This window comes from Pleurodeles waltl, chromosome 10 (genome assembly GCF_031143425.1).
Source record: "Pleurodeles waltl isolate 20211129_DDA chromosome 10, aPleWal1.hap1.20221129, whole genome shotgun sequence".
Lineage (NCBI taxonomy): Eukaryota > Metazoa > Chordata > Amphibia > Caudata > Salamandridae > Pleurodeles > Pleurodeles waltl.
Window position 1 is genome coordinate 111010266 of NC_090449.1, and position 25556 is coordinate 111035821.

Here is a 25556-nt window from a genome sequence, read left to right on the forward strand (position 1 = left end):
TAGTGAATTACCTATGAAACAGGCAGTGGGTTGTGGGCATGGCACCCTGAGGGGAGTGCCATGTCGACTTAGTCTTTTTGTCACCACCAGGGCACACAAGCTGTGAGGCAGTCTGTGCATGTGCTGAGTGAGGGCCTCCCAGGGTGGCATAATACATGCTGCAGCCCTTATAGACCTTCCCTGGCCACAGGACCCTTGGTACCAGGGGTACCTTTTTCAAGGGACTGATCTGTGTGCCAGGGCTGTGCCAATTGTGGCGACAAAGGTACAGTTTTAGGTTAAGAACACTGGTGCTGGGGCCTGGTTAGCAGGGTCCCAGGACACATTTAATCAAAGCTGGCATCAACAAAAGGTAAAAGGTTAGGGAGTAACCATGCCAACAGTGGCATTTTCCTACAGCCATCATGTGCTGACAGGCCAGAAGTCCTACAAGCCTCAGAAACCTATCCCTAATGAGCTTGACTCACTCTGAGGATGGGAATACTACCATATTCCGAATGGCCCACAGAGGTAGCATCTGTGGGACTGCACAATAGCCACATGAAAAGTAAACCTAACGAGCAGGCTTTAATGCAGCTGTTTTAAAGCACTAGAGCAGAGACAGCCCTTTACCCAAAACGCCTGGGACCAACAAAGGCATGTCCATGAGAGATGACTGGTCGTCACCATAAAATAAAAGTAACACATTTAGGCACAATATCTGAACACAACACAGGTGCACTTAGCATAGCCGACAGTCTGCTGTATCAAGGCTGGCCCACAAAACATTTTGCAGCGTCTTGTCCATCCTACAGGACTACAGACCTTGACAAAGTCATTTTCTGCACTGCCTTGCCTTTCTTTCCATTAAGAGAACCTCACAAAGAGCTAATCGTCAACCAGATGGTCTTTAGTACTATTGAGGCAAAAGCTTAAGGTTCTATTGTGGTCCAGTCAATTGAGTCTTCCCTCCCCTCTCAAGGGGTGACGTGGAGCACAGAATGTTGGAAGGGTGATGGAGTGCCCAATGTAAAAAGGTGTCACAACTTTGTAAATAAGACTGACCTCGACCTCAACACCAGTTTGTTTGGGGAATAAAGGTGGTGTAGGGCAGCTGCATCGTTAAAGACTGGAATGCACTCATGCGGTGAGTTAAGGTGATGGCAATGAGGAAGTTCTGAGAGTCAGAAGAGGAAATAAGCCTTTCTGCAGTGGTTTGAAAGGAGTGCACATGAGGAACGCCCAGACCAAATTGAGATCCCACTGTGGCAGTTGGTTTGGCACCCACAAAAAGGCCGAGAGGGCAGGCAAATAACCTTTAATAGTGCCCACTGTAAAGCCTTGCTGGGAAGAACACAAAACAAACAATAAAACATCCAACAGTTTGGCTAGTAAGTGGTGTGTGTAGCCGGTGCCAGACTAGTTCATAAACATATGCCAACACCTTGCAAAGAAAGACATAGTAGAGGGACACTGGGTGGTAGGGATGACATCCACAATCTTAGGTGGCAGATCTAATGCAGTTAACTGCTGCAACTCAATCTCCAGTCATTGAGGTGTAGGCCGAGCAGGTTTGGTTGCAGAACCCTGACCTGCTGCTACAACAGAAGGTCCTCCAAAGAAGTACCCTGAATGGGGACAAATGCTCAAGCCTAGACATTTTGGGTACCACACTCTCCTGGCCCAACCCAGAGCCATTAGGAGGACACAGGAGTCCACTCTATTATAAATATATCTCCCTGGGAAAGCATTCTCGGTAACTACAATGCACATGCGTTTGATTGTGGTGAACACATCCAGCCACGGTTCTCCCCACTTTTGGAAGATACCCTGCATCATCTAGGGGTTTAACCTCCTTTTGTGATGCAATAAATGTCGTCAAGTGGTTCAGGATCAAGGAGATGCCATGACACTCTATTCAACTCCAGAGATTCAGTAGCTCTAAGCACACAACACAGGGCCTTATTCTGCACTGCTCAGTGCAGTACAACATGGCAGTTGTGTTGTCCATGAGAAACTGTGCTAGCCTTTCTTTTAATGGATAGCAGGAAGGTCTGTAGTGCCAGGCGAACGTCCCACAGTTTCAACAGATTGATGTGGAGTGTGTTTATGCTGGAGACCAGAGTATTCTGATCTCTATCTCTTCCAGATAACCTCCCCAACTCAGCAGTGATGCATCCATCACCACTGTCAGATCTAGGTGGGGACAGGGAGTAGCAAATTGCTGTTGAGCAGCCACCTCTGCAGATCTTCTGTAGTCTCTTCCAAAAACAAGCAAGACATGCAACAGGTTTCCTTCGCGCTTGGCCTACTGAGACTTCAGGCACTACTGCAGAGCTGCATATGCAACTTAGTGAAGTGGATAAGCCTAAGGGCAACATAGCTGCTCTCACCAATATCTAAAACCGAGGCTGAAACATCAGGACCATAGCCTAAATGCCCAAGACTCCTTGCAGGAGATGAAAGGCCCTGCACAGCACCTATAAAAGGATGTCTCTGTGAGGGAGGGAGGTTCGACTTTGGCTTGCTTATCTAGATTCCCAACAATGTTAGGAGGTTCGCCATCATCTGGAAGTGGTCCACGGCTGACTGTCTTGAGCTGGTCTTCAACAGCCAGTTGTCAAGGTAGAGAAAAACGGACATCCCCAACCTCTGAAAAAGTGTGGCCATCAGAGTTATCACTGTAAGGCCAAAGGAGGGCACAGCAAACTCTAGGCCAACCTTGCACTATAGATAACATCTGTGGAATTGCGGGACAGGCAAAATAGAAAGTAAGGTACACAAAAAAGTGATGGATGGGATGCTTGGATTAATCTCAACCATTGGTAATCACTCAGGGCAGTTTAGACCAAGTACCTATGAGAGCAGTAAGGGCTCAGAAGAAGCTGGACCAGGCTGTAGAACCTCAGTAACTACATTTGTTTTTAACATTCAACAGAAGTTAGTTGCAGATTCAGAGCCTCAGTAACATGTCTAATGACTACAGCAGTGGAAGCACTCTCTTGTGTTGCCGTTGCACAATCAACCCTGTATCAGGGGAAAGTATCTAGCTTACCTGCCACCTGCCAATCCATGTTTAGATCGTCGACCTTCATAATGTGGGGGTATATCGTACCCATCATCATTACTGTCATCTCCTTGTGATGGCTTACTCCTGTCAGAGTCAGAACTGAAAGACTGGTGGAACAACTAAGGACGGCTCTGTGGTAGTGGGGTTTTGTCTGAATCAGACCATACAGAAAAAAAGTGCATCATAGAGGAGTCAAAAGGCAATCTCCGTCTGAGTAGAGACAGATTTGGCTCGGGGTTGGACACCGGAGTCGGTAGAGGATCCTCCTTGGGTAACATTAGGGTGGGCACAGTCTTGGAGCAAGAATGGAAGTCAGCACCAGACTTGGGGCTCAGACGGTGCCATGGAGGGATCCAATGACCTTCAGTTGGGATACTGACTGGAGGCCCATGCAGATTCTTAAGATCTGAAGATGCACCAGAGGGTCATAAGTACAAAGAATGGCCTCCCTAAAAGCCTCGAACTGCTGCGAAGTCATCAAAGGCCTAGGAAAACCAAGTGTGCATCAGGATCAACCGTGGGATTGGCTCATTGATTGGGAGTGAGACTGAGTGGCACTTTGACACTCTTGCAACTTCTTCTTAGATGGAGAATGGCTGGATGTGGTTGAGTGCTGTTTTGCCTACTTATGCTTCCAATTCAGTTTGAACTTCAACTTACTGGATGATCTCAACCGCGAAGAGGACTTGTCACAGCATTGTCCCATGGAACAGGTACGCACCTTCAACCTGGAGCAGGACCTGCTTGGTTTCTTTCGATGCTCAGCAACGTACAGCTTCACTTCACATCCCATCCCGAATCACCTTCAGGTGCATGACAGCACATTCCTCATATGGCTTGGAGTCATGACAAGCCGAAACACCAGAGGTGAAACTCATGCAGATCTGTCACCAACATCTGTTTGCAACAGTCACGGTACGGTTTATTATTTTAGGTGGGGACATCACTCCTTTGCATACTGGAATTCATTTTGAAGAACTCGTCAAACCAAGAAAAAAGGAAGTGAAGCCCCAAAACAACATTTGGAGGTGCAGAAAGAAAAGAACCGATGTTGCGGTGCAGGGGTGGTGCTAGTATGGAGCTTTGCTCTGTCACTTACAGGGTGGAACGAGGCTAAGGCATATTGCTGTAGGAACTTCTGGAGCCAGTTTAGCATCAGAATAATATTCCAACGGTGAGGAATCTGTTGTTAGAAGTATCCATCAGAAGGTGCAGATCTCATACTTCTGCCACTCTGCTGTCAGCAACCACAATAAAGGCACACTCGTCAGTGGGATATCCTGGTGGAGAAGTGTTAAAGCCACTGGTATTTTATAAATCCACATATGGTCCAGCATCAGTGTGGTCAGGGGGAGCAGGTTGTCTCCAACCTCATTGTAGTCATCATGATCATCAGGTGGAACATTTGAACAACATCTGAATCGGAGCCAAAAAGGTCCTCCAGAAGAACTGGCTTTCAGGAAGAAGCTGAGGATCATCCAAGGAAGGAGGTTGTGCTCTGGACAACGCAAAATACTGGTTTAGAGAAGGCCGAATTCTGATCTGAATTAGAAATGGCATCAGGGCCAGATCCAGAGTGGGTGGTGCTGCAGCTGGCGTTAACGTGTCCTCCAGAGCAAAAGCATGGGTCACAGCCAGCAGGGAGGCAAGAAAAAGGTCAGTGAGGCTAGTCATGGGAAGGTACAATGATGGAAGTTCATCTGGGGATCCCACGACTACATGAAGCACGAAAGTCCTTGAAAGAAGGCCGGCAACACCTTAAAAATCTACAGCTTGGCTGGTATGAAAGTCTTTATCTGATGTGGGGTGGGAAACAATGTGGTAAATGGCACATGCTGGGGCGAGCCTTGGATGGGTTCTACGTTGGATAACACCTGCATCAGACCTTTGGAGTGTTAACCGCAAGGCTTTTCTCCAGCATGGGTATGGTTGGGAGCGGGGGCAAGAACTGCTTGGCCTGCTTGCACTTATGGCGCAACCATGACGTATGCTTACCAAATGACTTGTTGAGAGATAGGGTCTTGGCACAGGAGCAGGCTTATTTGCTGGAGTGGGAACATTGTTTTGATTGTAATCGGCCCGCTGAAATGGACAAGCATTGGTCAAAACCTTTTTAATTTATTAAAATGTTATATAAAACACTTGGAGTGGCATTCAGTTAGACCCCTTCATCCACTGGTATGTTGATTTGTTATTCACATTTTCCTTCTGCCCACTAGAGCATAGAGTATGGGGCAGACAGTCAGCCCACTTCAGTCATTGGCTGTTGTCACTGAGTGACTCTTTCACAAGGTTCACATCCACACACAAAGTAGCTTCCTACTTGACAGGGACTACTTTGGCAATGTGTGCCTTTTGAGAATAAAAACATTGCTATGGGCCACTTTTTTCATATTGATTAGGGTCCAGCAGCTCCCTCAACAATTAAGTTTTATGAAAACTGTGGAAAAACATAATAAGAATTGACATGGCCAAAATGGCTAACAGCCAACACTAAACCTATTGGTGTTACAAATTCTTGTTATGTTCTTCAACAGAGTTTCGCTACCTGTTCTTAACTGTCTCTGGGTGCATGAAACAGCCTTTGATACACAACTTCAAGTCATGATGAGAACCTAGACACTTTCGCAACGTAGAAAGATTGTGCAGATCAAGGACTGAGTCTGGTCTGTCATTTGCAGCATGGCTTAAAGCCTGTAGTCTTGGAGGGAACCATTTCCCGGGCACAATGTTAAATTCTGTTGAATTTCTGGGGGTTAGGAAATGGCAGAATTTGAAGTGGAAACCCAGATCTGCGTTGAGGTGCAGAGAAAGAAAGGAATTGGTAAGGGTGCGCGCAGGTGTGGTGCCTACATTTTGCACAGTATTGTCACTGCTGGAGGTAGTAGGAAGCTGCTATGGAGTCCAATTCTGCAACCTGGAAACAAATAAGTGGAACAAATGTGGATTTGGTCTTCTGCCAAGGGATATTCAGCTAATAAGGAGTCTGTGGTTAAAAGTATTAATCAGAAACAATACTTAATCCTCTTATGCTTCTGGTCTACATTGGTGTGGATCCTGGTTGAAAAGCAAATCCCAAAGATAGTAAACCACTGTTGAAGTGGATAGGCTACATTCGGCCTCAGACAGTTGCTGACAGAATGTATTAGGGATTGTGACGCATGATGTTGAGCGAGACACCATAGATAGTGAGTAATAAATGCATATTGTAAAATGGCCACTGCATGAAGCGCATTAAAACTGAACAATGCCACATAAGAATGGAACAGAAACATGGAAGAGGAAGCTATCAGGATGGAGCAAACCTCTGTACTAATGTAAATTGTACTGTGATTTCAGTAGAGAAGGATGGTAAGGTTAATCCAAACCACCATTAATTTGAAAAAGGTAGTGGGGAAAAGAAGGTTGGGGCAGACAACAGCACAGACAGGGCTGCGCAGACACATCAACTTACTCTGGCTTTTTTCTTCATTTTGTTTGCAGGCAATTCTGCCCCTCCCAAGTCTGCAAAGTTTACATACAAATAGGACAAGATGTGGAAGACACATTAAGTTGGAACTATAAACAATTTCCTTCACAGCTATACATTGACTCACCTGCCCTCATAGTACAAGAGAGAGAAATAAGATCTGACTCTGCCTTTCTACTCAAAAATGTAAATGATATCCAATTGAGTGTTCAAGGAAGAAGATGAAAATATCTCCATTTGACCAAAGAAAATAACCAATAACTTTAGATTTGAAGTAGACGCTAGTGTTTCATCTGTGGGTGAATTATCAATAGTACTTCAAAAGGACAGCAGGCCTTGCAGGTGGCTTAGAAAGTACAGATATACCTAATCTGGTGCTTTAACCCGGAACAAAGAGGGACGTTTTAACCTCATCCTTGACAAGAACAGGTTGGCTGCCAATAAACAAACACATTTCTGGATGATAAAACATTCTGAGATGTGTTCATCTAGACCTATAGTGCTCTGCAAATATCACAAGTCAGAAGAGTTCTCCAGAATTTGTATGAATTAGGAAAGAGAAAAAGAGAAAATTTTTGATTTTAACTGAATTCAGAAACCATCTTTGCCCTAAATGAGTGGTATGGTATGAGAGCCACTTTAACATTTGAGAAACCAGCACAGGAATTCCAAGTCAGAAGAGCCGACAAGTTGGTAAAGCCCTGAGCTGATATAACAGACATTAAAAATACGTTTTCCCTAACATAATATTGTTAGACAAAAGAAATGATACAAGGTCATTCACCGGGCACAGTGAATGAAATATGAACTATTTACACTGCTTTTTGGAGGATGTCTCCAAATTGATGAACTTACTTGCATAAATTCGCAAATGTCTGTAAACTATGCTCGAGACAAAATGTCTTCCAGTTTAGTGATTCGGAGGTAGAATGGAGAGCATAGCACTCCCTGTGAGAACAAAAGCCTTCCTGAAGTGCAAATCTCTGCAAGTTTTAATGATCTCCCAGAAGGGAACAGGATTCCTAAACACTGATCGGGTAACAAGTCTGTCACAAGTGTTACTCTGCAGCAGAAACTCCATCGTAATATAGTGGAAACGGTTTGCTGAAAATGTTTGCAGAAGTGAAAGTATAATGGAAGTGAAAAAGCAGCTGAAGCTGTACTGCTCCACTTTTGAAGTGGACTGTTCCCTAGGGAAAAATGGCCATTTGCCAACTCTGAAGTAATCCATGGCAATGAGTGTTCTTTATTGATACATGCAGGTGCTATTAGAGAAATAAACCAAGAACCCAAGGAAAGAGGATGACTTATTTCTCATCTGCGTAGGAAGACTACTTAAAGCTTTGCATTCATTCACAGCACTGCCATGGGAAACATCTGCTAGATTCCACATGTCATCAATCTTCAATGCACCAAGAGTCATTCATCTTTATTCCTGTCAATCTGTTGACGTTGTTGAGGTGGCATCTAGCAGAACTGGAACGTCCTGTAGAAGGTCATGTTACTTCATCAGCCAATGCCATTTCATCTGCCCGAACTGTGGCGTTCTTAACTTGACACGCTGGAAGAATCTTTCTAGACCCAAGTGACAAGATAATTGCACAAGTTTCTTTCATGTGCACCTTTGCCACTCCATTGACCCAGATTAAAGATGCTTCTGAATTTGCAACGGTGACATTGACATTCTAGGCAGGAAACATATTAACAAGACTCTCGGTGCCCTAGTGTTGAGTTGCAGAAGGCGGCTCACCACAGTTCCACGTCCAGACTCAATCCACTGAAATATTAAGTCTCAGTCTGAGTTAAAGAAGACTTGCCATGTTCACTGATCAAATTGTATATTCATCATCTTGTAACCGTGACCTTGAGCATCAGTACAGACAAACCAATAAGCTGAGATAGGAGGCAGACTTTGAAACAAAAGAAGAAAAAGCACACTCCTAACTAAGCTGCTGTCACAGCCATAATTGCTTGTGAATGAAGAATTATTGTGCCTGTACAATGGGGCATACAGAGTACAGAAGCGAGGATCCTATACAGATAGCAAATACTTGTCTGAGACAGCCTCAATGTGCATTGTTGGTTCTAGCTTGCAGCACAGGAGTAGGCATTATGTACATACCTACAGCAGCCAGTATGATTTTGAAGACAGCACTTCATCAACATATAACGGCACATCTCAGTTCTCTACAATGGCATCCGGAGATTACGAGCACTCAATTTAAAAAGTTAGTCCCTATGTACAGAGGGGTGGTTTCATCTTTGAGTTTCAGGGGTGTGATCCTCAAATTTCCCAACTAAAAAAGCATTGGGCCAGAGGGTGAATGTGTGAGATGACTGAGGTTCAGAAAGCTGGAGTGTTCCCATGAGGAGGAAAGTCAGTACTGAACTGCATTAGAGGCTGATTTAGTGCTTTGCGAACTGGTACTCTGTTGCAAAGGGGATGGAGTACCCTTTCCGTCAAAATCAAGGACCACCTGCCCGATTTTAAGTTGGGCAAACCACAAGTTGTACGCTCATAAAGTACAATTTACTGTTCGTATAAGACTTTCTCCGATGACCGGCGGAGTAGGTGACATCAGAAGGAAGCCATCCGTATATCTGCCAGATTTAGAGCACACATTCAGATGGCTTTTTACCCCCTTCCTGTCCTTCATTGCCAGGTGTACCTGTTGGGCAAGGATGATAAAAAAAGAAAATTTACCCCACACCAGGGGTGAAAATGGGTGGGTGGGGAAGGGGGCACTACTCCTGCTTACGGACTTTGTTTTTGAAAAATAATAGCTTTGGAAAAGATTGACAGCCATCAGTCATGTTTGACGGAGTCGTCTGTTATACTTTTCCTACACTGACAGGAACCACCATGTTGGCAGTTCCTACTGAAGTATAGTAGAGATGTCAGCCCGGTTGGTAGACATCTCTAAATTTGGAAGGCAAAGTAAAGGCAGTAAAGTCCTCCACCACTCTGTCTGCTTTTACTCCGTCTGTTCAATCCTAAATCAGGCCTTCTGTCTAGAGTGACAAAGTGGACTAAAAACAATGGTTAAGAATGCTACTCAGAGGGATTGCCAGTGGTAAGACTATTTGCAAGCATTCATCCCATTACCCTTTGGGTATTTGATTGCCATTCGCATGACTGGAAACCTGAAATGGACAAAGCTTTCCAAAAATATTACTTTCAATGTTTGTGAAGTCCAAAAAGTAATACATGTGCATCCATTCAAGTTGTACTTCTATTGGTGCAGATCTGATAATTGTATGATAATCAATCAGGTCACTAGGGGGACTATTTAGAAAGAAGTGGCACAATGCAGTACAGCAATGAAAGTTGCTGCATCATCTGAAGAGAGAGGAACTGCACCATATCTTTAAACAAATGCTGTAGTTTTGCTCTCTCTATGAGGTACACTTTGAGCTTCCTACCCCCAATGCAGACACACTTGAGCCACAGTGCAAGCATGTCTGCATTAGGGTCGATCCTTGCAGAGGCCTTTTCTCTTTGTATGTGTGCTGCAGAATGCAGCACACATTTAAAGAGGAAACAAAGAGAACTAAAGATATTTCTCCTCATTACACAAGCCTTAGGTAGGTGCACTTTTCTGCTGCAAACCCATGTTTGCAACTCTTTGTGACTATGGGGTTTGCATCAAAATTCATGGATGAATAATTAAGAATGCCTACCTGCCACAAAGTAATGCATGGCAGCGCAATGCATTGCCTTGCGTTACATTTTCTTCCAGAGCCATGGTAGTCAACATTTGTGAGGTGTGTAAATATAAAAAAGGATTTTATGTCAGGGCTGTGTCAAAAACAATGATGCACACCCAATGCAAAATCTTTGTAAAACTGGGCCTAAATATATTTGAGTTCCGAACCCAAAAAATTAAAATCTCCTAGTGAAATCAGGATGACAAGAAAAATGAACATATACCTAGCAGAACCAACTCTGGGCACCCAGATCCAACTACTTTTACAAGAATATATTAGGGGGTGTCACAACCCAAACACCCTCTTCCCTCCCCAAACTATGCCCCCGCTTACCATGCTTTCAATGGTACTGGTTCCAGATATCTGGATGAATTTTAAAACATTATCATCCTATCTGGGATTTCGGGATCGTCACATGCATGACAGTTAACAAGTCCTGGGATCAAGTCCTGGGATCAGTTTATGCCCTTTTGGCTGCGAAACTGTTAAATAATCTCCCTTTTACTTTACATGGCATTCACAAAGAAATCTGCTTAAAAACAATTGAAAACCTGTCGTTTAGATCGTCTTAATCAACGCTCACATAACCTCACTGTGCCTCCTCCTATTTATTGTAGTGCTGGTATTCCTAAGCTTTACAAGTGATCTATCCATTCAATTCACTCATTTATAGTTGGCATTCCACCTGTCCTCTCAGCTGTAGGGAGTTCACTGTGTAATCATTTATTTCTTAGCTTAAGCATATTTATACCCTTTTGGTAACCACAATATTACAGCGCTACAACAAAGCATTATACAAGGACTAAATAAATTCAATTCTTTACAGAACTTTTTATAATCCAGTTTGAGCCCAACAACTAAGTTTTCAGCCATTCAGAAGACTATCAACAGATTATAAAAATTCCTTCCCCCTAAGAGAGGCACACTGAGTCTGACAATCATGGACAAAGCATTCCACTTGTGATGGCCCTTGTTTGACCACTGTCCACACTTAATTAATGTAATTTTGAAACAAGTTCTGTTTTAAAGGAATTCTCAGGTCTAGGATGTTATGTTCAGGGACTTTTCCTAAAAACAACAAAGGGCCTCACCCTACCAAGGTGGCATGCCGCATCATTGGGCCCCTCCTCACTACAACCCTTATGATTGGCAAGTGCAGTGAGCTCCACCCAAAGGTCTTCAAGAGGTTGTGTGTATTTTATTTATTTATTTATTTTTTAAAGAGTTTTTGACTGGCATCTTTCAACTAGTCAGGAACCCATTTATAAAGACAAAAAATATGTTATTAGAAGAAATTTTGTTTTAATTGGTGCTTCCCAGCCGCGGCAGTAAAAGAAAATGTAACCATGTGTTTGTAGCGTGTGATGCTGTAGATCCACATGCTCTGCATTCGTATGTCATCTAGTGCTGGGCTGTGAGTCACGAGGTATATGGTGACTTACACTGGTATTGTGCTGGGGCACTAACTGGATGTTAGACTGTTTTTCACTCAGTGGGTGACAGCACTGTGGAGAGGCAGAAGAAAGTGATGAAGATGTGCTCTATAAAATAAATAGGTATAGAAAGAAAAGATAACTGCAACCTGGTTCACACATATCTGGGGAGGAGGGTGGTCCCAAGGCAAGGCCATTGTGGTGGCCTTCTTTCTTGTAGAGTGTGCCCTGGGAGGTACAAAGGGAGTTCACTTTGCTTCAAGGTATCAAGTGTGGCTGCACTTGACTCTCTGGCAATTCCTGCCTTTGAAATAGGCTGGCCTTTCTGGGTATCTACCTTACATATGTGTTTAGTCTTATCAATTTAGTACATGAGTGATATCTTGGTGTCTAAATTGTGAAGAGTTTTCTATGCACCGATTCTTGTTTTGGAAAGCAGACAAGGAAATCTACGGTCTTTTTGAGACAAAAAGGGGAAATCACCATAGGCAAAAGCTTTAGGTTGGTCTGTAGTCATCCCCTCTAGCTAAAGACCTGAATGCAGGTTTCCTGTATTGTAAATGCTTCCAGTTCACTAATGAGCTTTTAGCCCTAAGGAATGCAACCTTCCAGGACAGGTACTGGAGGAGGCAGGAATGTATTGGCTCAAAAAGGGAACCCATGAATCTGGTGAGGGCTATAGTAAGATTCCACTCAGGGCCTGGAGGCATCCTTGGTGGGATGACTTTATTGAGGTCTTCCACTAAAGCCTTGATGATTGGTACAATGAACATGGAAGAGTGTACTCTATTTTGCATGTAAGCAGCTAATACTGCAAAGTGAAGTTTAACGAAAGGGTATGCTAACCCAGAATGTTTTAGATCAAGGAGGTCAAATGTAATGTAATGGACTGGACTGCATGTTTTAACAGGTCTATGTACTGAGTGATACAGTTAAGGTCAAACCTGTTCCATTTTGCCACATAGAAACTCATATAGTTGGCCTGTGTGCATCCTTGAGGCTGTCCATGCATTCCTGTGGGAGGCATAGGTAGCAGAACTCTAGGATCTTAGGTGCCAAATTGTTCAGCTGTCGTGTATGAATGTTAGATTTTACCCTGCTTTCAGGTGAGAAGGTTTGGCCTGGTTGAGAGCTTCTGATGGGGGATGATGGAAGTTTCAAGTATAGCCAAGTACCAGGGCTGTCTGCCCCAGGTCGTGGCTATGAGTATGAGCGTTTGTGGTGTTTGTCACATCTTGCACAATGCTAGAGCAAGGAGCGGCAGAGGCGGAAAAGCGGAAGCATGTATCCCTGACCAGTTTATCCATAGTGTGTTGTCCATGAACTGAGTGTGGAAACCTGGAGGCAAAGCTTGGGCATTTTGCATTTTCTGGTTCAGCAAACAAATCTATCTGTGGAGTTCCCCAATGTCTAAAGTAGCTGTTCCCAAATTGTGGACTTCTGGTGTGACTTGCTGGTACTCTGCTATCAAGGGGCTGCGGAGGGACCAAAGTCAAATTGTTTGAGCTAGAAGGGAGAGACGGACACGATGGGTGCCACCTTGCCTTTGCAAATAACTACTTTTCTATCATACTCTTTATTCGGATTAAGATAACTTTGGCTTTATTTATGGAAGGAAGGCTTTGAGGGCTAGCTGGATTGCTAGGAGTTTGATGCCGTTGATGTAGTAACCCTGCCTGAAGGGACCACTGGGTTTGTTCTGCTGTGAGGTTGGGAAGTGTCCTCCACCCTGCTTCTTATACATCTGTGGTGATGGTGACCTGCGGTAAAGGGTCTTTGAAAGGCCGGTACTGCAAAAGATTGTTGATGTTCCACCACTGCTGATAGCGGTGAACACTACATCGTCTATGTGACCCTCCAGTTGGGACCATTGGGCTGTAAGGCACTGATGAAGCGGGCACATGTGCACTTTGGCATGGGCCACTATGGCCGTGAAAGTGGCCTTCATGTAAGGCAAGGTGCATTACAGCTATGACTATAAGATGAAGATTTGGCTGAAAAAGAGGGACAACCTGCTAAAGACATGACTCCTTGTTGGCTGAGGTTGGTCCTGCCCGTTTCTAAATTCAGAATTGACCCTGGAAAGGGTTGTAACTGGAGGGGGACCAGGTGCGACTTGGTAATGTTGATGGTAAAGCCAAAGGTGTGTAGGAGATATATAGTAGTTTGTGCATGGGCAAGGCACTGAGGCTTGCTCAAGCTGTTGATCAGCCAATCATCTTACAAGGCAAATACATCAATGTCCCCTCATCCTAGATGTGCTGCGATCAATGCTAGGCATTTCGTTAAGATCCTTGGGGTGGCAGTTACTTCGAAAGGAAAGAGTTTAAATTTATAATAACAGCCACTTACCAGGAAATAAAGGTAGTATCAGTGGGATGAGGGTATGGAAAATGCATCCTTTAGATCCAATTCTGCCATAAAGTCATCTTGCTGCAGCATGGGCATGATGTCCTGCCGGCTAACCATGTCCAAAATGTTCCGACAAGATATATCGGTTGGCAAGCCTGAGACAAAGATTGGTCCACGCGACCCATCCTTATTGTGGATAAGAAAGTAAAGGGAGAAACTCCACTGCCCTTAGTGTTGTACAGGAATAAGTTTGATGGTTCCTTTCTGCAGGAGGGCTCAGGCCTGTTCCTCTAGAAGGAAAATGTGATCCCTGGTGAGGTGTGAGGCAGTATGTTGAAAGGGTACAAATTACGTTGCAGGTAGTAAATTTGTTGGGCCACGGTAAGAATACATGGCTGAAGTAAGCTGAAGCCAGTGCAGCAGGAAATCCTGAAATCTTTCCCCAACAGGTATTGTTTGGTAGGTTGAGAGCCATAAGGAGTCAGTGCTTTGTGCTGGGGGTATAGGCCCCCTGGCCAGAACCTCCCTTGCCTATCTCTCTCTATTGTTGTTCCACCTTTACCCCTGCCTCTTCTGTAACCTGTAGGAGTGTTGGGGTGGTAACCTTGATGCTGCTGGTTCTGGTAAAAGCTTGAGTTTGGGGAGGTTGTCCTGGAACCAGCACATTATTGAAAGGTGCCTCTCTGGCTAGTTGTCTGGAGACCCTTCCATGGCCTTGGCTGTATCCTTTTTCAAATTTTCTAGCATATGGTCTACCTGTGGCCAGAACAAGCACTCTCCATTCCTCTTGTGGTGAAGATGAGTGGGAAGGATTACAGCTGAACCAAGTTTTGCATTCTGTCTTGTATTTGTCTACTAGGGATCCAGCCATAAGCCATCCTTCATGTCTCGGCGGATAACTGATTAGGGAATGCGGTCCCTCCTGGTTTAAGCAGTCCAACTCCTTGTGTTGAAGTCTTACATTATTGCAGCTTGCCCCTTCAAGGCCAATTTAGCCGGCAGTTGAGTGTGCACCGGTTTTGAACAGTCACCCCTAAAGTATAGGTGGGGCAATTTGAACGACACTTAACAGGAGTTGTGGTCGTGCATGCACTGCTCCAAGGTGTGGTGGAAGATAACACAGGGACGTAGACTAAAACATACCCATTGCTCCAAAAACTAACCACTGTCTCTTGGAGCTAAGTGTCCTGTTAGTGCTTAGGCTGTCTCATGAGGTTCTGGTACTGGTAGGTAATCAGTTGTCGGCTGCACATTCTACTAGATGCCGGTTCTACTGAAGGTGAGAGCCTGGCGCTTGACCTCTAGTGGCCTACTATCATCCAGGGCCTAGGGGAGTGAGGACCAATGCTCCTTTAAATATATTCATGTTCAAAGAAAGCTAATAACACAATAGTTACAAGCAAAAGTTTACTAGAAATGGGTGAGTAACCCATTCCTAAACAAAAATTTGATATCCATCAGCCAGCAAATGTGAAGGCTCCTTACCTGTAGAAGGCCGATGATGGAGAGAAGACAATCCCACAGAGGTTGCTGGTGTTCAGCATTGAATACCTGTGGCTGCAGTAGCTCTAGGATACCCAGAACATGTATAAAGAAGGCTAGATGGTTTTGCTGTCTGAAATCCGGAAAATTGAGGTGTACTCTTCCATGTAAAAGGGCAGCGATCATTGGTAGGTGTCTGCAGGGAAACATCATATTTACACTTTGATACATGTTTCGCACAAAACTATTTTAGGAAGAGAAAAGCGAAGTAACAGCGACCATGTTGTACAAAACTCTGCAAGAAAAAATGTCAATTGTTATCACATAAAAAATATTCTTCTATGGCCCACTAATACACTGTAGCTATATTGTCAGTACAAAGGATTGCAAACTCGAGTAAGAGGACAAATGAGAAGCTACAGCAACTTGTATTTTACAGAAACTATGTCACTTAATTTGCCAATCTTCCAGTCAGAAGTTCTGTCTCAGAAACAAAGATATATTGTGGTAGCAGATTGGTCTAGATGTCTCTGGGTGAAATACATAAGCAGGAAAACTGCCTACCTCAGCAGAAGGATGGGGTGAGCCACTGCAAGCTTCCTGCATGCCATGTTAGCGTCTGACATACGATTCTCAGTTACTTTTGAGTCACTGGTGTCAGCAAGGAGGGTGATAAATCTGTGAACAAGAGCATCCAGCTACAGGCGGAATAAGAGAAAGCACACAAAGTAGCAGAAAGTAAATAAATGAATTAAAATAACTCTTATGACTGCTTACATCCCCCAGAGTTTCTTTCAAAATAAATAATTATACTTACTCTCTATGAAACACAACAATCTGAACAGAACAGAACAATAATCAGGCCATTAGTCAAATGCAGTGGTCAATTACAGAGGTAATCTGTTATTCCTGTACTTGATATTTTAGGAAATACTGCTGTAACAACACAGATGCCAAAAAAGAGTTTGGGTAATAGAAGACGTGCAGCTGGGCTACTAAAGGACTGTTCACAAGACCTGCCATGATAAGACTATCCTCTCAAGTCTATCGGAGACCAGGGAGCGTCAGACCGTTTCTTACTCTTAGGCCTTTTAAGTCCAACCACAAGAAGAAACAGGCGCTGCTGCCCTTGATGTTTGAGACACATCACATCAACTAAGAGGTAAGTCTGTGGCAATTAGTTGAAAAATCCGGTAAGCAGGTAATAAGCGAGAGAAAGGGAAAAGTCCCAGAAAATTTTGAAAAGAGTACAGGCTTGTTAATGGATAATGGAAAGTGGAAAACCTTTGTAGGACCAAAAAGACCTCTTGTGGCACATCTTAACATGTGAAAAAAGGAAAAACCTTAATATAGGCCTAAAAAGGCCTCGTAGGGCACATTTAAACTTGTGAAAAAAAGAAAAATCTTAAAATGATAATGGGAAAGTAATCAGAGCTAAATATAAGAAATTACTTTGTAAATCAAAAGCTATGAGCACCTTCCAGTATTACAAAGCATTTTACTCCTTTCCATAAACAGATAGCAGTGCTCACCTTGCAGGTACTGCTCTCAGTGGCACCCTCACTGGTCAGGAGGATTTCTGGCACAGGTACAATAAGATCAGGCACTTGCAGATAAAGTTGCAAGAGAAAGTTACGGCAGTGTTTCCCCATAGAGCTGAAAGGGAGAAAACCATAGTGTCAGGAAAAAACATGGTGAATACTAAAAAATAATCTTTATCAAACAAGAAGTGACTTGTTATTTTACTAGAATCAGTATTAGAAGTGGAAAGGTATGTAATGTATATCTTACTATAGGCCTTTAAGCCTTCTCTGTCCAAGAAACGTTCAACTATAAGAGCACCACTGGTGCAACCAAATAAAAAGAAAAAAAAAAATCAAACAATTTTTCATTCTTAGAAAAACCCCTCAAAAACAGAGAAAATAATATTAAGTGCAGGGTCCTTAAATAGAGATAAGTGGTAATTAAAATGTCAATGGTAAACTTATTAAAAATAGTTTACAAGTTATAAAAAAATATATATATCTGCTTCCTCATGCATTTGTAGTTCACATTGTGTAAGCGGAGCTCACATATTGGGAGAGAGAAGTTAATCAGATATTAAGATCAATTATTTCACCTAGCTTGAGATGACTTGTTTTATAAACCTTGAAGGAAGCAAAGTTTCTTATCAATTGCTGGAGTTTGAATCTGTGGATATGAAGCTTATCTTAAGGACACTCTAAATATTAAGAAATAATTTGGCCTAATGTTCTTGAAACTTATAATGCCCACTCTCTGGCTATTCTCAGCTTCTGTCTTCAAAGATTTAGTTTGAGCACTGAAAGGGTAGGTCCCAGAAAACAGATCACCACAAGGTTTCTGTTGGTCTTGATTTTGAAGGTAAAAACATTAACAAACCATACCCTTTTCAGCACATGCTGAGCACAAGTTAATGAGCTGCCTAGTGAACTACAATTGAAAGGTTCTAATTGGGTATTTCAACAATGGCAGGCTCATCTAAACTGCTCACATTTTCTGATATGACCCCAACATCCTGTTCCTGACAATTATCAGCAAGGTTTCTGCACTACTTCAGATTCTTCTTGTGAGCCTGAATGTGCCTCAAAAGGATTTTCTTCAGCGTGCTTGCTTTGGAATCTCCGGTGTTACTTTGCAAGCCATTATGCAGGGAGCCATTACATTTCTGTAATTACTTAAGGAGTGTTTTTACTTCGCATTATTGGAGAAAAGTATGTTTACTATAATAGTACACATGTGTGTATAAGTTAGTTTTAAAGGTTAAAAGTTGTTATACCTTTTAATTACATTATTTTAATATACTTTTATATCCATTTACAAATTCCATATTAGCTTATTTTAAGATTATTAGCTAAATTATTTAAAAAAAAATTCTTAAAGCGTAATTTTAAATTTGACATTACTTATGTATATTTATGGGTCTCTCTCTATGGTTTATAGGGGAGGGTAAACCCTCCCTTTGTCCCTTAATAATTACTTTCAATGGTTTTCAGGAGGTAAGTATATGTACAATATATTTGTATCCCAACTTAAAAATAAACATATAAAGGTGTAAATATTTAATACATTTTAAAACTAATTATCTTTACAAATTACCTTTTTTAAGTTCGGTAATGATCTTTCTAGTAGAGACTTTATTAAGCTGCAGTTCCCACACCAACAGATTAATACCTAGGTTCCTGACTGGATCCAGAAAACATTTCAGCAGTACCTCAGCGCTCCAGCTGGTAGCTCCGAGCAGTTCCGCACCAAAGTCAATCCTCTCTGGAAATGATTTGCAGATCCAATATCAATGCCACCCTGTGCTCGGACGTCAGGTTTGAGGCTGTCTGCGGCACAGACACAGAGTCCCAAGATCAAATTGGTCATGATCAGTGTGCAGATTCTTAGACCTGGGATCTTTTTAATAGAAACCACAATCATAGAACGGGGAGGATTGAAGGGTCAGTGAGGAGTCTGTGGCCAGAAAGAGTCCCTACCAGAAAAAGCGTTACCGAAGGTAAGTAACTTGTTCTTATAATAGAGACTTCTAGTCACAGATTCCCCACTTTCTGAATAGATACTGATGCCGTACATATTTGGAGGCAGGTCTTTGAATGTGCTCAAATCCGAAAATACAGAACCAAGTGGGCAAAATGCCCTTCATGGCGAACCTGACTGTCCAGGCAATTATGCTTTCTGAATGTATGGAGAGACACCCACAGCCACCTGCCAAAAGTCTACAAAAGGGACTCCATATGCAACGTAGGGGTTAGCAGCCTTGGCCTAGGTAGAATGAGCCCACAGACCTCCCGGAAAATATTTTGTAGCCAATATGTATCATATGGTAATGCAGAGAATGTTCCAGCAGAAGGTGGTTCTCTTCTGCACGGCCTTGCCTCTTTCGCTGCAGCAAATCTCACAAAGAGCTTATTGTCCACCAGGCGTTTCGATACGATCTATGAAGAAGCACAGGCTTTCCAAGTCATGGAGTCTCTATTCCTCCTTAGAGATGAAAGGTGGAGCATAGGATGCCAGAAACGTGATGGTGTGGCAAACGTGGAATGGTGTCACAACTTTTGGCAGAAAAGATACCAAAGTCTTTTGAACCAGTTTGTCTGGGGAGGTGATGGTGTATGGTAGATTAACACAGAGCCTAAAGCTCACTCACCTGCCGTGTCGAGGTGATGGCAATGAGAAACAGTGTCTTGATAGTAAGGAACCGCAAGGGGAAGCTGTGAAGTGGCTCAAGTTGAGTGCATATTAAATAAGTGAGGACCATATAAAGTTCCCATTGGTTCATCACAAAAGGAGATGGGAGAAACATATGTTGTAGCCCATGTGAAAATTTCATCACAACAGCGGACGTAAGTAAGGGAGGCTAATCTGGCAACTGCAGAAAGACCAAAAGGACTAAAATATAACATTTAGCCATGCCGACAAAAAAAGAAAGTCTTGTCAGCAAGGGACAAAACAAACAACAAAACATCAGTTAACTTGGCCCGAGGGAGGTCAATCTGGCGTGTGCTGCACCAAACCACAAATCCGCCCAATGACAAGCTTATAGCATTTCGTCAAGGGATGCCTGGCTGCCACGAAGACCTCAACTACTTCTGGAGGAAAGTCGAAGGTTGTCAGCTGTTGCTCAATCTCTAAGCATGAAGGTGGAGATTGTGAAGGCCCAGGTGCAGAATCCTACCCTGTTGCTGCAACAGTAGGTCCTCCCTGAGGGGCAGCTTGATCGGAGGACATATGCTCAAGCCCAGGAGTTCTCAATATCATACTCTCTGTGTCCAATCCGGAGCCACTAGATGACTTGGGCGCAGTCGGTCCTGATCTTCATGAAAATTCAGGACATGAGAGGTCTCGGCAGGAAAGCATTCAGGAGTACAGAATTCCACTCGAGTCAGAACACATCTCAGAGCGAGAGACGCCTTTGAAACTTCAAATTGCAGAAGTGCTGACATTGTGCACTCTCGACGGTGGCAAACATATCAAACCAAGTTTCTCCCTATTCGTAGACAAGACCTTGTGCCACCTCTGGATGCAATTACCACGTTTGATATGGTAAGCACCAATGGCTGAGCTTGTCTACCCTGGCACACAAAGATCCTGTCGGGTGGATTAGCATCAAGAAAACTCCTTGGCAGTTCAGGAAGTTCCACAAACAAAAGGCCACTGGGTGCAGGGGCCCGTGGCCCCACCTGCCCTTTTAGTCACAAACCCATACTGCAGCACTATTGTCTGTGAGCATTTTGAATTTCTCTTTCCAGAGAAAGATGTTGAGAGGGCGCAGGTCTAAAACAGGCCTGAGGCTTCCATACTTCTTGGGTACCATAAAGTAGAGGGAATAGCAACAACGAGCTACTTCTGGTGCAGGCATCCTCTCGTTAGTCCCTTTGGCCAAAAAGGTTTGCAGTTCTTGCCACAAAAGAGAGAGATTGCCACACACTCACTTGATGTGGGGATGGTGGAAGGTGCAATGGGGAAGAAAGGAAGGGTAAGGCATATCCCCAGCATACAATTTTTAGAACCTACTTGTCCGAAGTTATTGCCTGCCAATTCGTGCAGAATCAGTTGATTCTGCCTTCCCCAGGGTGGCTGTGCTCCTGTTTGGGCAGGCTATAGAGGTTTGTAAGATGGGTCTGCAGGACGGACCAGTAAACTGAGAGGCGCATTGCCCTTGGCCACAGTGGGCACTTTGGCCTCGATCGCAAAACTGATGTGCTTTGTGGACGGTGGGCAGGATGGCAGTAGGGGGCACCTTGGCCAAAGTCACGAAAGGAGTGGTGTAACTATTGCAGTTGGCGAGATGGAGCGGAAAAGCCCAGAGAACATGTGGTAGCTCTGCACTTCTTAAATGGTCTGAAATGGAATCAGCCTTGTTCTCCAACAGGAAAGTTCCCATCAAAGGGCATGTCCATTAGGGAGGACTGGACATCGCCTGAGAACCCAGTCAATTGCAGCCACACATGGTGACACATGGCAACACTGGTGCCTCTGGCCCACCCTGTGGAACTGGTGGTGTCCAAGGCACAATGAAACATAAACTTGGCCGCATCCCAGCAGTCTTGAGTCCCCTGAGCGAGGACATGTCAAAGGTCTTCGGGTAAATCAGGCAGGACTTGTGCCACTGAATCCCAAATGGTGTGGGTGTAACAGCCAAACAAACAGCTGGTGTTAACATATTGGAGGGCCAGACTGGTGGAAAAAAAATACAAGTTTGTCAAACGTCTCGACCCACAGATTCCCTGTCTACGGGGAGGTAGGAAATGTGTTGGGATTAGAGCAGCTCGTGTAGGTTTGTAGCACCAGGCTTTCGAGCAAAAGTGCTGCAAAAGTAAAGCAGATTCGAATAGAGCTGGGCAATAGTGCCTGGCAATTTGTCAGTTGCCTGAAGGGCCTGAAGAGATTTTGTCCAAACTCTCAATAAGGTATCTGTCACGTCCTCCTTAAACGAAAAAGAGGCCCAGAAGATGTTTGCCACAGTTGGAGGACTTCTGTAAAGACATTGCTTTTAACTTCTAAAGTGGGCAACTGGAGGTCAAGGACTTCAGCTACCCAAATGGCACAAAAGTGGATTCCTCTGACTTGTCCAGGGGGAAAGAGGAGACCAGTTTTCAGGGAGATATCAAGACCACTAGCCTCCTGTAGGTCCTTGTACCAGTTATCATATTGGTAGGACTCAATAAACTCATAAACTAGGAAATGGTGCTTCAGATGGAATTGAGTGTAACGTCTTGTCAAGGTTGGACAAGTACTGACTTGGCATCGGAGAACACTTGGACCTCCTCATCCAACACCAATGGAGTCCGCATCATTGTTGAAGTGCACAGGACCAGCGGAGGTCATGGTGGTGGAACAGGGTAGGATCTGGGGCCAGAGGTAAGATGGGCCTGGAGGGCCTAATGGTGCGGACTGCGAAGCCACTTGGTGGTACTGCAGATGGATGGCTTATTGGCGGTCCAAGGAACATCAGATGGAATCGGTAAGGATCCGAAGAGCCTGAGCATGGCTGCACGGTGTAGGAATTTGGCTCTATATATACAATACCAAAGTAATGTATAGTGTGCACAGAGTCCAGTTGATACCCAGAGGCTTTAAAGAGGCTAAAGTAGATAATGCTAATGCTCTATTTTGTGGTAGTGTGGCGAGCAGTTAGGCTTATTAGAGGGTAGTGCTAAGCGTTTGTTGTACACAAACAGTCAAGAAATGAGGCACATACTCAATGGCTAATTCCAGGCCAATGTTTTATGTATCAGAAATATACTTTGTTATTTTATTTCTAGAACCAAAAGGATCTTTGTTGTAAGTATAGTTTCAAGAATGTATCAGTTTCACGTATTAAATGCACTTTGTTTAGAATTCACAGGTAAAACAGTTTACAGGTAAGTAATACTTTTCAATTTCAAAAGTAGACAGTGCAATTTCTCACAGAGAGCAATGCACTCCTACGGGAGAAAAAGTAACAACACAATTTGAAGGTAGGTAGGTAGGTAGGTATGTGATTTATGATCCCAGTCTTTGGGGGTGTAGGTGTCCACAGGGTAAAGTTTAGGAAGACATCAAGAGCGCACCCCCAGCAACACAGGGCCAGCTGGGTACAGAGGTCAAAGTTCATGTTGGGCGCACAATGGAATTCTATTGAGACTAGGGGGAAATTGGAAAGAAACAGCTTGCAGGTAAGTACCTGCGACTTCAGGGTACAGACCTTGGGGGGTCAGATTAGCACCGGGGGGCTACAGGTCAGCACCAAACACACCCCATCAGCAGCACCGGGGCAACCAGGTGCAGGGTGCAAAAACAGCTTTGGGAGCCTAATGCTTTTCAATGAGAGGGTTACACATATGCTGCAGGCTAGTTCCAGGGAGTAAGCTGAAGAAAACCAGTGGCTGGACAGGTAAGTAGAGAACTCACTGGATGTTGCTTGGTTCCCCAAGGTCAGGGGGCTGCGGGTGCAGGGGTTCCTTTAAGCGTTGGGAAATCTTTACTGGTGCTGGTTGCGGCCAAGGGGTTTCTATGGATTTAGGCTGCAGGCATTGTTGTGTTGGTCAGGAGGGGTCAACCCAGGGTGGACTTGAAGTCGGAATCGCATGGGAACCTTCTCTTAAGTGGTGGGCAACCTGGACACCGGCTGTGGGTGTCAGGTGCAGAGTAGGTAAGACTTGCAGACACGGGGCAGCTCAAGAGTCCTTTTTGGAGGTTTCTTTGTGGATAGGGACACTGTCCTTGGGCGATCTTGGTCCTTGGGTAGGCAGGCAGTCCTATGGGAGTTTGAAGAGGTCAATGGTCCTGTAGAGGCCGCTGGTCCTGCAGGATGTCGTTGTCGTCTTGTAGCAGGAGTCTTGAAGCTGCAGACAGGCCGGTAGGGCTGGGGTCAAGTCAATTTTCGTCTGCAGTCTTCTCTCCTGGTGCAACTCTTCAGTTCTTCTTCTTTTCAGGTCACCAGGAATCTCAAGAGCAAGGTTCAGGTGTGCCCCTAAATACTAGATTTAGGAGTGTTACAGGGGTCAGAGGGCAGAGGCCAATGGCTACTGTCCTCAAGGGTGGCTACATCCTTCCTGTGCCCAATCCCTCTGGGGAGAGGGACACATTCCTAACCCTACTGGCTAGCCTCCTCCAAAACAAGACAGAGGATAATGCAAGGATGGGGTCACCTCAGCTCTGGGCACCCTAGGGGTGGTCCCAGCTGAGATGGTAACTCCTCCTTGTGTGGGGCCTGGTCCGGGGGAGGGGGGCAATGTAACAAAAAGCAGGGGCCTATGAGGCTCGCCACCAAGAGTTGCAGTTCCTGCAAAAGGTGGGGGGGGGTGTCAGGTGAAGCACCTCCATCCTAGAAGGCTTTGCCTCCGACCCCAGAGAGTACAAAGGTTCTCACCCCATGGGGTCAGAAACTTGTCTTGTTTGTGGCAGGTTGGCACAGAACGGTCAGCCTCACAATAGAGGGTTGGGTGAAATACAGGGGGCATTCTCTAAGATGATCTCTGTGTGCATTGTTCAGTAAATCCAACACTGGCATCAGTGTGGGTTTATTGAGCTGAGATGTTTGATACCAAACTTCCCAACCTTCAGTGAAGCCATCATGGAGCTGGGGAGTTTGTAATGACAACTCCCAGCCTATGTACTCAATATGCCACACTGCACTTACAATGTCTAAGAATGGACGTAGATACTGTAGGGGCATTTTGCTCATGCGGCTATGCCCTCACCTGTGGTATAGTGCACCCTGCACTAGGGCTGTAAGGCCTGCTAGAGGGATGGCATACCTATGCCACAGGTAGTGGTTTGTGGCATGGCACCCAGAGAGGGATGCCATGTCGACTTTACCTTTTTCTCCCCACCAATACACACAATCTGCAATGGCAGTGTGCATGTGTTTGGTGAAAGGTCCCTTAGGGTGGCACAATGCATGCTGCAGCCCTTAGAGATGCTCCCTGGCCACAGGGCCCTTGGTAGCACTGGTACCTTTTACAAGGGACATGGCGGTGCCAGGGGTGTTCCAACTGTGAAAGCAATGGTACAGTTTAGGTTAGCAGGTAGCAGCACACACTCAGTCAAGTCAGCATCAGATATAAGGCAAAAAATGTGTGGGTGGGGTAACTATGCCAAAAGGGGCATTTTTTTTACACACTGAACTCTTCAATCTGCTGTGGCTGTTGGCTCTGAAATCTCAGGTTGTGCTGGAACCAGCTGCAGGATCAACTTTGAACTCGGCTGACTTCGGTAGCAAGATCGAGAGGTGTGGTGCTGCCCCCGTTCAGGAATATGTGAGTGGCACTTGGGAACAGGATCCTGCTTTGGTTTCTCATGCTTCTTTTTCGACTTACCTGATGATTCAGACCAAGAGACAGACCAGCCTCTGGAGTGGATTCATCGACTCCGGGAGCGGGACTAAACTTTGGACACTGGGAGCGGTCCTGGTGAGTAGTATTTTTGTGCTTGGTGATGTAGGGCTTGGACTTACAGTCCCTGATGGCCTTCGGGCTCATGAACATGCATTCATTGCAGGCCTTGGAGTTCTGACCCAACCCCAGACATCACAGTCACACCTGTTGAGGATATG

The 25556-nt window shown here is 44.5% G+C and overlaps 1 protein-coding gene across 1 annotated transcript in view; it reads right to left on the reverse strand.

Annotated features, from left to right (window-relative positions):
• INTS1 (integrator complex subunit 1) overlaps positions 1–25556 on the reverse strand; it is a 494737-nt gene that overhangs the window by 79875 nt on the left and 389306 nt on the right. The window contains exons 39-41 of the mRNA XM_069209905.1: positions 17026–17149; positions 16058–16191; positions 15497–15689 (exon numbers count right to left, since the gene is read on the reverse strand). Of these exons, the coding sequence (XP_069066006.1) occupies positions 15497–15689; positions 16058–16191; positions 17026–17149 (451 nt within the window). The remainder of the gene's footprint in view (positions 1–15496; positions 15690–16057; positions 16192–17025; positions 17150–25556) is intronic.